Here is a 15,132-nt window from a genome sequence, read left to right as displayed (position 1 = left end):
TCCTTATGTGCCAATTCCATTTCATATTGCTTTGCAACATTATGCCTAGACATTTAATGTGTCTGTGTCAAGCAGCACTGTTTATGAAAATTACAGAATTGTTTTTCCTACTAATCTGCATTAACTTTTCTTCTTTTAGAGCAAGCTGCTATTCATCACACCAGCTAGAAATTTTCCCTAAGTATCTTGTATCCTCCCACAGTCCATTCAATGACACCTTGCCATACACCACAGAATCATTAACTAACAGCAGCAGGTTCCTGCTAACCCTGTCTGTCAGGTCATTTGTGTACCAGGCGATCAAAAAATCAGTATAAATTTGAAAACTGAATAAATCACGGAATAATGTAGATAGAGAGGTACAAATTGACACACATGCTTGGAATTACGTGGGGTTTTATTAGAACCAAAAAAATACAAAAGTTCAAAAAATGTCCGACAGATAGTGCTTCATCTGATCAGAATAGCAATAATTAGCATAACAAAGTAAGGCAAAGCAAAGATGATGTTCTTTACAGGAAGTGCTCAGTATGTCCACCATCATTCCTCAACTATAGCTGTAGTCAAGGAATAATGTTGTGAACAGCACTGTAAAGCATGTCCAGAGTTATGGTGAGGCATTGGCGTTGGATGTTGTCTTTCAGCATCCCTAGAGATGTTGGTCAATCACGATACACTTGCGACTTCAGGTAACTCCAAAGCCAATGATCACACGGATTGAGGTCTGGGGACCTGGGAGGCCAAGCATGACGAAAGTGGTGGCTGAGCACACAATCATCACCAAACGACATGCGTAAGAGATCTTTCACGCATCTAGATATATGGGGTGGTGCACCATCCCGCAAAAACATCGTACGTTCCAGCTGGTATTTATCAGCCAGGCTGGGGATGATGCGATTCTGTAACATATCGGCGTACCTCTTACCCGTCACGGTAGCAGTTACAAAACCAGAATCACCCATTTCCTCGAAGAAAAAAGGCCCAATAATGGTAGATGTGGTAAATCAAACCCATACCATGACTTTCTCATCATGCAATGGAGTTTCCAGAACAGTTCTAGGATTTTCTGTAGCCTAAATTCTGCAGTTGTGGACATTGACAGACCCTCGGAGCACGAAATGAGCTTCGTCAGTCCACAACACATTACTCAACCAATCGTCATCTTCCACCATCTTTTGAAAAACCCACACCGCAAATGCACTCCGCTTCACTAAATCGCCAGGTAACAGTTCATGATGCCGATGGATTTTGGACAGATAGCATTGGAGGGTACGCCTCAGTGCCAACCAAACAGTAGGGTACGGAATGCCGGTGCAATGTGCGACTGCACGAGTGCTGACTTCCCCATGCATAGATGAACCCACTACAGTCTCCATTTCTTCCTGAACTGTCTCAGCAGCATTACGCCTTGTGCTCAGTCGACCACTACGGGGTCTATCATCTAAACAACCCATGGCTACGAACTTCAAAATCATTCTCGCCACAGCTGCAATTGTCAACAGACCTTTACCCATTCGAATCCCCTTCCTATGGTGATAGGATGGTAATGCTGAACTAGCACATTACCCATTCTGATAATACAGCTTCACTGAAAGCACCTTTTCAGGTAACATGAACATGTTGTGACTGCTGGCACATCTGATTCTCTCTCTCATTACAGCTCCTTTTATAAACAATTGTCATGCACAGTCACTGACGTTTTGCTGTCCAGCACCATCTGTCGGACGTCTTGTGAACTTTGCTCCTTTTTTTTTTTTTTTTTTTTTTTTTTTTTTTTTTTTTTTTTTTTTTTTTTGTTCTCGTAAAACCCCATGTCATTCCAAGCATGTATGCCAATTTTTACCTCTCTATCTACAATTTTGATCACCCGGTATATAGTGAGTAAGGGCAATCGTATCACACTTCCCAGAGGTTCTTCCAATGATACACTTGTCTCTGGTGGACATTCACCATAGCAGATGACATACTGGTTTCTATTACTTAAGATGTCGTTCAGCCGCTCACTTAACTGGGAACCCCAATCTGCGCACCTGGACCTTCGTTAACAGTCTGCAGTGACACATAATGGTGAATACTTTCTGTAAATCTAGCAATATGGAATCTGCCATTTGTCCTTCATCTGTGGTTTGCAGGGTATAATGTGAGAAAAGGACAAGTTGAGGTTTGCATAAGTTTGTTGTTGTTGTGGTCTTCAGTCCTGAGACTGGTTTGATGCAGCTCTCCATGCTACTCTATCCTGTGCAAGCTTCTTCATCTCCCAGTACTTACTGCAACCTACATCCTTCTGAATCTGCTTAGTGTATTCATCTCTTGGTCTCCCCCTACGATTTTTACCCTCCACGCTGCCCTCCAATACTAAATTGGTGATCCCTTGATGCCTCAAAACATGTCCTACCAACCGATTCTTTCTTCTGGTCAAGTTGTGCCACAAACTCCTCTTCTCCCCAATCCTATTCAATACCTCCTCATTAGTTATGTGATCTACCCATCTAATCTTCAGCATTCTTCTGTAGCACCACATTTCGAAAGCTTCTATTCTCTTCTTGTCCAAACTATTTACCGTCCATGTTTCACTTCCATACATGGCTACACTCCATACAAATACTTTCAGAAATGACTTCCTGACACTTAAATCTATACTCAATGTTAACAAATTTCTCTTCTTCAGAAACGCTTTCCTTGCCATTGCCAGTCTACATTTTATATCCTCTCTACTTCGACCATCATCAGTTATGTTGCTCCCCAAATAGCAAAACTCCTTTACTACTTTAAGTGTCTCATTTCCTAATCTAATTCCCTCAGCATCACCCGACTTAATTTGACTACATTCCATTATCCTCGTTTTGCTTTTGTTGATGTTCATCTTATATCCTCCTTTCAAGACACTGTCCATTCCGTTCAACTGCTCTTCCAAGTCCTTTGCTGTCTCTGACAGAATTACAATGTCATCGGCGAACCTCAAAGTTTTTATTTCTTCTCCATGGATTTTAATACCTACTCCGAATTTTTCTTTTGTTTCCTTTACTGCTTGCTCAATATAGAGATTGAATAACATCGGGGAGAGGCTACAACCCTGTCTTACTCCCTTCCCAACCACTGCTTCCCTTTCATGTCCCTCGACTCTTATAACTGCCATCTGGTTTCTGTAAAAATTGTAAATAGCCTTTCGCTCCCTGTATTTTACCCCTGCCACCTTTAGAATTTGAAAGAGAGTATTCCAGTCAACATTGTCAAAAGCTTTCTCTAAGTCTACAAATGCTAGGAACATAGGTTTGCCTTTCCTTAATCTTTCTTCTAAGATAAGTCGTAAGGTCATTATTGCCTCACGTGTTCCAGTATTTCTACGGAATCCAAACTGATCTTCCCCGAGATCGGCTTCTACTAGTTTTTCCATTCGTCTGTAAAGAATTCGTGTTAGTATTTTGCAGCTGTGGCTTATTAAACTGATTGTTCGGTAATTCTCACATCTGTCAACACCTGCTTTCTTTGGGATTGGAATTATTATATTCTTCTTGAAGTCTGAGGGTATTTCGCCTGTTTCATACATCTTGCTCACCAGATGGTAGAGTTTTGTCAGGACTGGCTCTCCCAAGGCCGTCAGTAGTTCCAATGGAATGTTGTCTACTCCGGGGGCCTTGTTTCGTCTCAGGTCTTTCAGTGCTCTGTCAAACTCTTCACGCAGTATCGTATCTCCCATTTCATCTTCATCTACATCCTCTTCCATTTCCATAATATTGTCCTCAAGTAAAGTTATTCTTTCTAAATCTTTGTTGATTTGTGGACAGGAGCTTTCCCATGACAAGGAAATCTGTCGCACTCAAACTTACAATATTTTCAAGAATTCTGCAGGGAAATGATGTTAATGATATTTGTCTATAATTTTTCAGTTCCATTGTTTTACCTTTCTTATGAGATACCTGCACTTTTTCCAGGCAAATTCAAAATAAATACAAACTAAGAAAGGGACCAGTGCCATAGTGTATTTTATGTTAAACTGAACTCAGATTCTTTCTGGAATAAATGATTTATTTGTGTTCAACTCTATCACTTGAGTCTCTGTTACAATGTTTTGCATATTGGAGTCTATGTGACTGTCAAACAACAGTATGTTTGTATGATTTTCTGTGGAGTGATTTCTTAAACACGAAATTTAAAACTGCAGACTGGTTGTTGAGTGACTATATAGAAGATTTCAACACACTTTGTGATTTTGTGTAGAATGAGAATTTCCTCATGTTCTTGGAAAGTTCTTTTCCTAAAGTATGACAGAGAAAGTTAATGTATACTTCGCACAGCACACTTTTCACAGATCCAGGAATTTCTACTGACTTTTGCCTGTTGACTTTTGTACATTCTTTTTGACTAGAGAGTGCAATAGCCTTTGCTTTCTCAGCATTTTGTTATTAAGCAACATTGGGTCTTTTTCATGCTTAATCCAATTACTTGGCACATACTTCCTCAGAGTGTAATTTGCAATCAGTTTAAACTTTGCCCAAAATTCCTCTATGTCCATCTCATTGGAACCAAATGAAGTTCATTCATTGTCTAAATTGGATGCTAAATATTTCTTATCTTCTCTAGTGAGCAAAAATACTCTCCTACCCTTCTTGATGGGTTTATTAACTTTTGCAATCATCATTGCCGTGATGACATCAAGATCATTAATCCCTATCTCTATACAACACTGTCTATAAGGCATGTTTGTAACTATAAGGTCTAAAATATTTCCATTGGATTGCATTGCATTGTCTTGAGCAGCTAATTTTACAAAATTAGCTGCTCAAGACAATTTTAGGAAAATGTGTTCAAATTACTCATGAGACTATCTGTCCATACCACATGCAGTGAATCTAAAGTCTCAGGCATAAAGTCTTGTAGACTCAGAAGGTATGTATGTCAATCATGTTCTGAGCCTATATCATTTACAGCTGTTGGGTATCTCTCACTTCTGTCAAGTTTTATTATAAAGGTACCCTCCAAACTATTGTTCTGCCCTGTACTCGACACTGTAGTGGTGGGTTCATTTTTCAAGATGATAATGTATGAGTCTACCATACCCACTGTGAACTCTTAGAATGCACAGATCCCCACTATTACTCCTCACACTGTATTGTGGTATAACTAACTGCTAGGGATCTAAAAATTCACTTTCTTTGACAAATGCAAGTTTAGGTGCAAATTCTGCCTCAGAACATGAAAATATGAATTTATGTAATAAAAGCTATTTCATAGTGAATTGTTTCCAGATGTACTATTGTATCAGGGATTGTTTGAAATAGCATTATTTTCAGCAGATGAAAACTGAAAAAATTACCAATTTTCTGTTACCGGTATAGCACATCTGGCATGGACCAGTTGGAAAAGATAATGTTCATCAGGATGGATTTTCAAAATAAATAGTAAACCTCTGATCAATCACAACATATTGGTGCACTTGTAAATTACATTCAGGTGCCATGTTACACAGTGGGTGATTAAATTGTCCCTATAAAATGTGTTGCATATGGCTATCTAGGACTCAGCAGTAGGACCTAGTGTCTCAGAACAAAGAAACACATGTTGTCTAGCTAAAGTTTGTATCATACAAAATTACCCATACTTACACATAGCCATTGGATGTGGTTTATTTTGAACTAAGGTTGAGTAAGATGCTTGTAGAGGTTGGGCCTGATATATCTTGTTTACAATGGTTCATTGTTTTCTTTTCTAATTTTGAAATGATTGAAGAGATTAATCCTGGTTCATCACTGGGTTTGTGTATGATTCTAGTGCACAAAAAGGGATTTGGTTTAAACAGAGTTTGAAAGACTTTTTGATAGGCAACTCCTTCTACTCCATGGATGAATATTTTAGCAGAGACTGTTAAGCCAGCTTAGGTAAAAATATCTGTTAGATTTCAGTTTTGACAGTGCTTGGTCACAACAGTCAAGATTAGGTATTTTGTGTATGAATATTTGTTAATAGTACATAACAGTGTTTCATTCTGACAGCGTGTTAATTCTGTAAATATTAGCTGTTCCAGTTAACTTCATTGTATTTACCTATTTCGACAATCCCCTGACAAATGATCAGGGTAGTAAGTATTATATTCAAATGTTTTATGGTTTTATGTTATACTTTCTGACATGTTCCACGCCCACAAGAATCATCTAATTTTTTGGGTCTATGTAACGAAAACTCAATCTAATCTATAACCTAATCTAATCCAAGTACAGAAGGAAAAGTGAGCCTCCTGTCTTCTTCCTCTTCTTCACTGTTTCCACTATCCTGTCTCTTCTTGAATGCCCTCCTAATCTGTGCTCCATTGTGACCATTGTTGCAGAATTCATTCCTTAAGTGTTGCAGTTTGTCTGGACAGCTTTCTTTATCACAGATGACAAACGCCTTATGTATCAGGGGGTCAGTGCTGTCTGCTGTTGCACTGGATGGTGGCAGCCTGTTGCACGCATGTACAGGTCTGCATGTGTCTTCTGCCTATATACTGAATGGTCCATTGTACCATCTGCCCTTTCCCATATTAGTACATCTGGGAAAGGGAGATAACCACTTTCTCTTTCTCCTCCATTTTGGCTACTATTATGATCAAATATCAAAAAGGTTAGAACTTGCTAAACAAGATTTTGTATCAGTATTAAAAACCGATGCTTAATTGGGGTGTGTCAATGGTGCACATTATCTTAATAGTGACACAGAACCTTGTTTAGCAAGTTCTAAGCAGTTTGATATCTGACAATGGCTGTAACTGAAATAGTGTAGTAAATAAAAAAATATTAAAGAATACAAACTCCTGTACTCACAGTGTTTATGAATCCATGCAGTAAATTTTTTCCTTTATCAATAAATTTACTCTTTTTCAGCTTTCTCTTACATTATCAACAATTTGATTTGAAATATGCAGATTACCACTAGCAAAAGATAAAATGTAGTCCACTTATAAATAAAATATGGATCAATACTACACTGTTGGTCTTTAAGAACAGCAAATAACAAAGTTTTACTTATTGTACATATACAGTATAATATGAAGAATATATGGCTAAATTTGTAGATGATTTGGGAGTTTATAGGGTGCAAAATGTAATACATAGAGCTGCCACTTCTACCACTAAAAGGGGCTTGAACCCAGCTGGGTTCTGAGTCAAACTGAGGTAGGATAAAAAAATATGGGTATGTCATTCCATGCCTCTTCAACTCTATGATAGATTTCATCAATCATAGTTGCAAGCAGCAACTTTCCAATCTCTTTACAACCTATGACCAGACGTTTTCACTGGGGGAGGGAACTGAGGGAAGTGCTGGTCACAACAACAGTCAAACTCCCTCTGTCCTGAGCTAGATCAAGACAGCACAGACAACATTGGGACTTGTGTTACTTGCTTGAAGAAAACTACAAAGATACGACAAAGCATTATCTTGTCAAAAAATAACATCATGCTGATACTGAAGATAGGAAACAGCCACCAGCCTTAACCCATTAGATATGCAGTGCCTGGTGTCTAATAATTAGAGGTGATCATCTTGTACCATCTTGCTAAGTACCTATTAGGCCAATACGATGACGATGAAGGCAGTTCATTCATTTTCCTCAGAGTCTCTGCGCACAGATATGTCTCATGTGGTGTTATATTGGAAACAGGACTCATCCAAAAAGATGATGTTTTGCCACATCTGAGACCAGTGTTCCCATTGGGCAGACCATTGTTGGCATGCCTGTCTCTGCTGCTGCTTCAAGGGAAGCCACAACAATGTGGTTACCATGCTGACAGTGTTTAGATGTTGCTTGTTGATACTTGTCTTGTTCCAAACATGCCATCTTCCTGATGGAAGGAAACTGACATGGCTTTACAATCCTGCCAACTGAACAAACAATATCCATCCTCTTGGTTGCTAATCACATGGAATTGCTGAGATCTTGCATGATGTTGAGTACTGCCCTCCTGAACCCCATGATTCCACATTCACATGACAGTTGTGATCCCTGGCAATGTGAGCAGCAAAATTTAAGGACAATAAACTGTAGTCTCAGTAAGCCACAATCTGTATAGTGTCGAACTCTGACATGTTGGTAGATGTTTGTAGTACTTAAATGAGGCATAACATGAGCTTCCTACAAACAAATTCAAGTAAAATGTGATTAATGACTGACAAACCCAGGCACAAAATTTCTTTATCTACAGGATATTGCTGGCATTACACCTATGTGCTTTAGGTGGTTGAGCTGAAATGTTAACTTGAATATCCAAGCATATTCTACATTTCAAGTGAATTTGAAGTTTGTTGCATGTCATCGTCATGATGTTACAATTTTAATAGCCTGTGATGTACTTAGGTACATAGCCAATTAATGATATGTTTTATTGCTTTCTTCTAGACGTATTTGGTCATTATGCAGATGCGGAAGTGCAGGTGCATGTAATATCAAATATTCATCGAGTCACATTCCAGTTCCTCAACAACAGGACATATGTTGAGAGCACAAGAGATATGGCAAGTAAAAGCTAGATATTCTACAATGTTTACAGATTCAATTATCAACAATTGTTTTTTCTGTTTAAGTAATTTGAAAACTAATAATAGAGAACTCATTAACCAGTTTCTTATGATTCATTCTTCTTGCAAATGTGTACATTAGATGTACTATTTTTCTGTGTTATGCACACCCTCTACATTGCACAAATCAAAGAAAAAAAAAACAGAAAAAATGTAACAGCTCAAAAGATCATGTGGTAAAACTGAAGAAATGTAGCCGAACCATACAAAGTACAATACATCACAAATAACACTGGATGTATTATTCCAAGCAAAGAATGTACTGTATATTTAAATTCAGGTGCAAAATGATTGTGGAAGTTACATACGACACAAGTAAAACCAGTCCAAGCAGCAATGGGAGTGATAATCTGTCTTGACATCAAATGAATACTATTCTTCTAACAATGCTACTTGAGTGCAGAATTGATCAGGAATAAGGATTGTGACCAACAACACTCTTCCTGAAAGTATCTCAATTATTCTGTGGTATTCTGCCTAGGAGATCAAGCAGGCCAGTCCATACACTGAAATGTTTACTGTTGAAGATGAAAATACTGTGTCAGGTCACTGATTCACTACAAAATGTAACACAAAAAATTCATTCCTAGAAGGTACCATGCTCAGGTACTACACATTGCCATAATTTCCAGGTTAACATTTGGTGACGAATGTTCTCTGTCTCATGTGCATAGAGTTAGCATCAATGAAACAGCATTTAGTGATTGTGACAAGAGTCAAATGGAAATTTAAAGCACCAGTTGTTCTCTTGCAACCAATAAGAAGTTACAATGACAGCAGCTGAGTTCATTATGTATTCAGTCCCCAAATCATATTATTTATCTTGAGGAACAAAGTATTCCTAATGATTGGAAAAAAGCACAGATCATCACCATTGTCAAGAAGGGTCGTCAAAGATACACATAAAACATTCCCCACACATCTCTGGTGATGGTCCGTGGTAGAATTTTGAACATGTTTTATGCTTGTATATTATGACATTTCTGGAAACTGTAAATCTCCTCTGTAGGAACCAACATGTGTTCTGAAAACAATGATCATGAGAAACCCAACATGCTCTGTTCATCCACCAGGTGTAGAAAGTAGTAGATGCAGGTACCCAGATAGGTCCTTAACTTCTGGAAGGCATTTAATACAGTTTACAGTTCTGCACTGCTGCCTAATGAACAAATTACACGTGTACAGAATATCAGACAGGCTGTGTGACTGGATCAAAGACTTTTTAGCAAACAGAACACAGCATGCCATTCTGAACAGAGAGTAGTCTTCAGACATAAAAGTAACTTTGGGCATGCCCCAGAGGAGTGTTGCAGGATCATTACTTTTTACAATATGTATAAATGACCTTGTAGATAATGTCAGAAGTTCCATGAGGCTTTTCACAGATGATGCTGTTGTCCACAGAGAAGTTACAATGCTAGAAAACTGTAGTAAAATGCAGGAAAATATACAGAATTGATGCTTGGTGCCGGAAATTGCAATTGACTCTCAACATAAAGAAATGGAATGTATTGTGAATACATAGGCAGACAAGGACTTATTCTATGATTAAAAAACTGCAGAACAGTCACAGGAAGCAGTTACTTCCATAAAATATCTAGGACTATGAATATGGAGCAATTAGAATTAATCTTGACTAAGGCACCTGCCAGACTGAGATTCATTTGGAGAATCCTCAGGAAATGTAGTCCATCAATGAAGTTGCTTGCAAAACATTTGTTCAATCAATAACTGAACATTGCTTGTCAGTACGGTATCCAAACCAAATGGGACTGATTAAGGAAATAGTGAAGATTCAAAGAAGAGGAGCATGTTTCATTACAGATGCATTTAGTAATTGTGAAAGTGTCATGGAGATGCTCAACCAACTTCAGTGGCAGTTGCTTCAAGAGTGGCATACTGCATCATGGTGTGGTTTATTCTTAAAGTCCTAAGGGCCTAGAAGAGTCAACCAGTATACTCACAAAAAGCCCATGAAGATAAAATTAGAAAGATTTTAGTCTTCACAGAGGCCTAGCAGAAATTGTTCTTCCCGTAAACCATATGCAACTGGAACAGGAAAATGGGGGAAGTGACGAGGACAAATGTAGATTTCACTTTTCACTCAGAATAATTTGCTACTTCTTACAGTAATTATTGAATTCACATCGGAAAACAGTTTTACAATTTGAATTTCAGTATAAATTAATTTATGGCCCTTGTAAGATGATATTTTATAATATTTTAATATATGTTGAATACAATAATTGTTGCAGCATGTGTTACTACCTGTTGAGCATTCTAGTTGGTTCAGTAAAGAGATTTTTTCTGAAGACTTAATCTTAAAAATTTAATATAACTAAGTTTGCACACTAGGGTAACTATTTTATTGTGCAGTTGTCAATACCCACATACTATGAGCACAAGGTGTCATGCACCAATGTCTACAACAAAGTTAAAAAAGACATGATTGTCAGTGGCACTTAAGGGTGTAGCTCCCAAGATACAGAGACCAACTTGTCAAAAGGCATCCTTCAATTCACATCTGATGGGTGCTAAAAGGTTTCAGTGACTGGCTTCTTACCAAATGAAGGCTCATCTGTTATCACTTCATGATATAAATCAAGGCTCATCCAGAAAGAAAATGAAACTTTATCAATCTGAAAGCCATTGTAAAAATTGGTACACCTACTTGTGAACACTCGCCAAGTGATGACTGATAAGTGCGCAAGTAGCTGATCATATTAAACGCACACCACCTTTGTGAAGTCATGTGAGTGCAATGCAGCCATTGTTAGTCACTGAGGGGAACATCCTATGTGCTGAATATGTGATTAAAATTTGTTGCTACAGCTTGCAGCCAACAGAAGGAACAACAATTGGCAACTCAAACATCTCTTGTCTGAATTTTATCTGCCTCACATGTGACACCTCTCCTCCATATCACTAAGTCAGAAAAATGATACCTCAAGACTATTAAGTTATCGCAACAGTCTCATTTCAGTTTCACAGCACAAGTTCCCACCCTACTCTTAGACATGTAGCTATTACTGCGTACAGATGCTGCCAATAGACTGCAGTGCCACAAGTTTTGTGTGATAATTGTGACATTATAGTGTTAACAACAGTAATTTTTGTGACAGTCCCATTATGATTCCTTAAGTTCCAGTTTTGTAATTTTCCATAGCTTATGGAAAGCATTTTACAGAAATTAGTGACATGCCTCTGCAAGTACTTCTCTCTCTCTTGTATAAATGGTCATCTCTCACTGCAATGTTGTAGTACATATTGGCACAGCACAATTTGAGTTACACAAAAAGTTTATGAAGATACTCTGCCCTGTCATTTAATCATATTACAGAGAAACAAGCATCATCTGGTCCCATCAAGGATGTATGTTTTATTTAAGTGTAATACAAAGAAATAATTTAACGTTAATGTTAAGCCCTTGAAGTCTTTGTAGACTCTTCTACAGTATTATAATCATGTTTTATGCTATTTTTTGAGAAAAGAAAAATACTGCTAGTAACAGAAGACAGTAATGATCATATGTATTGTGAAACAATCATCACAACATGAAACTTTTTTTTTTTAAAAAAAAAATCAGTATTGCAGAAATCATGCAGCCTGCAAAAGTTATTCAACTAAGGCATTTCATCAAATTGAAAGTGAGTGTTCTCCAAATTAACTATATTACCTAATTATAGTTTTAAAACTTTAATGTTACATGCTTATTGTATTTTTTTTCTTTTTAGTAGACTATTTTGTATGGACTGTGGAGTTGTATGAGAAGTAATAAGATGTTTGTAGATATGAGTATTGTCAAAATTTAATTGTAATCCATTTTTCTTGAAAAATATGGACAACGTTTTCATCTTCTAACAGAGCACCTGCACGATCATATTTTATGTGTTTCATAAACAACAGAGGGCTCATATAGAAACCTTTGGTAAACTGTGTTGATTGTTTTAAATTCTGAGTGCCTATTTCTATGTGACATGAAACAGAGATTCTCTTATGCAGATAAGACAAAAACTATAAACCTTCTGTATCTGCTATCCTACATTATTTCAACTTTTGCTTAGGGATATCATAGTCCACACAATCAAAAGACATAGTCAAATTGCAAAATATTCCCAATAATAATAATTTCTTATTTATTAATTCTAGTACAGACAGAGTGGCATGAGTGTATGCACAGGGATTTTCAGCAGTGGGCTAACTGGTCCTCATTTTTATAATGGTACTGTTAGTTCTTTAAATTATTAAGATTTGCTTCCTGAAGTGTTAGAAGAACTGGAAAATAGTCAACTTTTGGAATAAGTGCAGCCAGTTAAGAGAAACTGGGTATGGCAACAAGATGGAACATCCCTGCATTATGGAGTTATAGTGGCTGACTTTCTATGAAAAAACTTTAATGAATGGATTAGAAGCCTGGGTACTATTGCAAGGCCTCCATGATCCTCAGATATCACACATATTGATTTTTCATTCTGGGGTTTACTAAAAAATGATGCTTATTTCATAAAAATTAGTGATGTTGGGCATTTGAAGGAATGTATCCTATCAGAATTAGAAAAACCTACATTCCTGAAAGATTTGTAACCAAATTTGCAAATGATTGTTGAAAACATGCCATGTTTGCACAGAACAGTGTGGGGACCACTTGAGCATCATTTGTAGGTTCATTTAACTCTACATGCATTGTTGTGTTGATAATAAGTTTGTTTTTTCATTTGTTTAGTGTTATTGCACCAAACACATTATTTACAACTGACTTAAGGGCAACTTGTATATAAGCAGAGCAGTGGTGATATGAGCTGCTAACTGAAAAATCAACTGACACACGTGAATTCGAAAAAGGGTAGATGTTATTGCCATGTACCTGGAAATGGACAACTCAGTAATGGTGAAGATGTTTGGCTGTTAGCGTACTACAGTTGTGAGCATATATGGAAAATGATTGAAGGATTGTAAAACCATGAGTGGGCAATAAGATGTTGACTGTCAGTGCCTCATCACACAAATTGGAGGTCAGCCTTACCTGGTCTGTAAAGCTGGGTAAGCAGTGATCTGTTGCAGATCTAATGACAGTGTACAATCTTGGTACAAGCACAAGTGTTTTTTTCAAAGCACACAGTTCAATGCATGTTGTTGGACACAGGGCTCTGCAGCAGACAGCTCCTGAATGTTTCCATGTTGACCCAGTATCATCATTAATTACCACTGTAGTAGACATGGGAACATAGAGACTGACTGGACCATGGATTAATTGCAACATGTCTTCTGGTCAGATGAATCATGTTTGTTGCTACTCCAGTTCAGTGGTTTTATCTGGATATGCCATTATCCATATCAATGCCTGCTCAAAGCGTACCTCACCATGGGCACACACTGGTGGGTGCAGTGACGTGCTGGGGGTATCATTCACTTGTAATCTGTGGAATCCATGGCACTGAAGCACTGTAACAGCTGTTGACTACATAAACATTATTGTGGACCATTTGCTTCTCTTCATACTTGATGTCTTTCATGACAACAATGACTTTTTCCAGCAGTATGACTGTCCCTTTCACAAGGCCACAATCATGCTGTATGGTTTCATGCTGGTGATAGTGTACACACATTGCCATCTTGGCAACCAAAACCTCCTGATCTGAACCTGATGGAACACATTTGGGACACTACTGGGCATCAGCTCCATGCTCACAAACCAGCAGCCCATAATTTACACAAATTGCATGACCTGTACATAGACCTTTGGTACCACATGCTTCCAGAAACCTATCATACATACTTAACTAGTTTTGGGGATATGTCATTTAAGCTCATACAATTTTTACTTTTCTCTCATTTTATTATATTTCTGACTTATGACTCATCTGTAGGTGACAGAAATACACATTCTGTAGCCACTGTGGAAATTTTCATGGTATCTGCTATCATGATGTTTTGCTATTTGAGCAGTCCATCCACTACTGCTATGTTGTGCTCTTTGAATATATCACATACTTCATAAGGCTCATTCAATTTTGTACCTTCCATAGTAAGTGCTATGTTTCAATGGACTGGTACATCTGACTCTTTCTTGTTCCAGAGATATGTTAAGAAGTTACAATTTTATGTATGTAATATCTGAATTTTGCCTCCTTTAAGACCCTGCTATAAGTTTTATTCACATCCATATACTGGTAATTTCTTTGTTAGATATCTGAGTGCCTCATAATCTTTACACACTTCCATTTGTTCCACCCTGATGTGAATAATTTTTGCTGTGATGCTGTCTTTACTGAACTTTTTTTAAATACTTCCAAGCCATTTATATGTCCTAGTCTAGTCTATCTCTGTTTCATCATTTTACATGGGCTTACCATATACTCCAATTTTTTGGCAATAGTGATAAATAATTATTACATCTACAACTTACACAGCTCTTCATATTCTCAGGTATGTTAGTGATTACATGGTCTTTTATTGCATGCTGTATCTTTACATTTTGTTAAGATATTCGTACATGTCTGAAGGTTGAAAGTAAGTCTTGTAAGTTTCTTTCACTAATGTTTTGTCTCACCTTTTGTCATAAAGCTTGTGGATTCTCCTCTA

The 15,132-nt window shown here is 37.5% G+C and overlaps 1 protein-coding gene across 1 annotated transcript in view; it reads left to right on the top strand.

Annotated features, from left to right (window-relative positions):
* Positions 1-15,132, top strand: part of LOC126195147 (cadherin-23-like) — a 460,891-nt gene that overhangs the window by 412,680 nt on the left and 33,079 nt on the right. The window contains exon 29 of the mRNA XM_049933652.1: positions 8,372-8,487. Within this exon, the coding sequence (XP_049789609.1) occupies positions 8,372-8,487 (116 nt within the window). The remainder of the gene's footprint in view (positions 1-8,371; positions 8,488-15,132) is intronic.

This window comes from Schistocerca nitens, chromosome 7 (assembly GCF_023898315.1).
Source record: "Schistocerca nitens isolate TAMUIC-IGC-003100 chromosome 7, iqSchNite1.1, whole genome shotgun sequence".
In the NCBI taxonomy this organism is placed as follows: domain Eukaryota; kingdom Metazoa; phylum Arthropoda; class Insecta; order Orthoptera; family Acrididae; genus Schistocerca; species Schistocerca nitens.
This window is presented reverse-complemented; position numbering and strand designations above follow the sequence as displayed.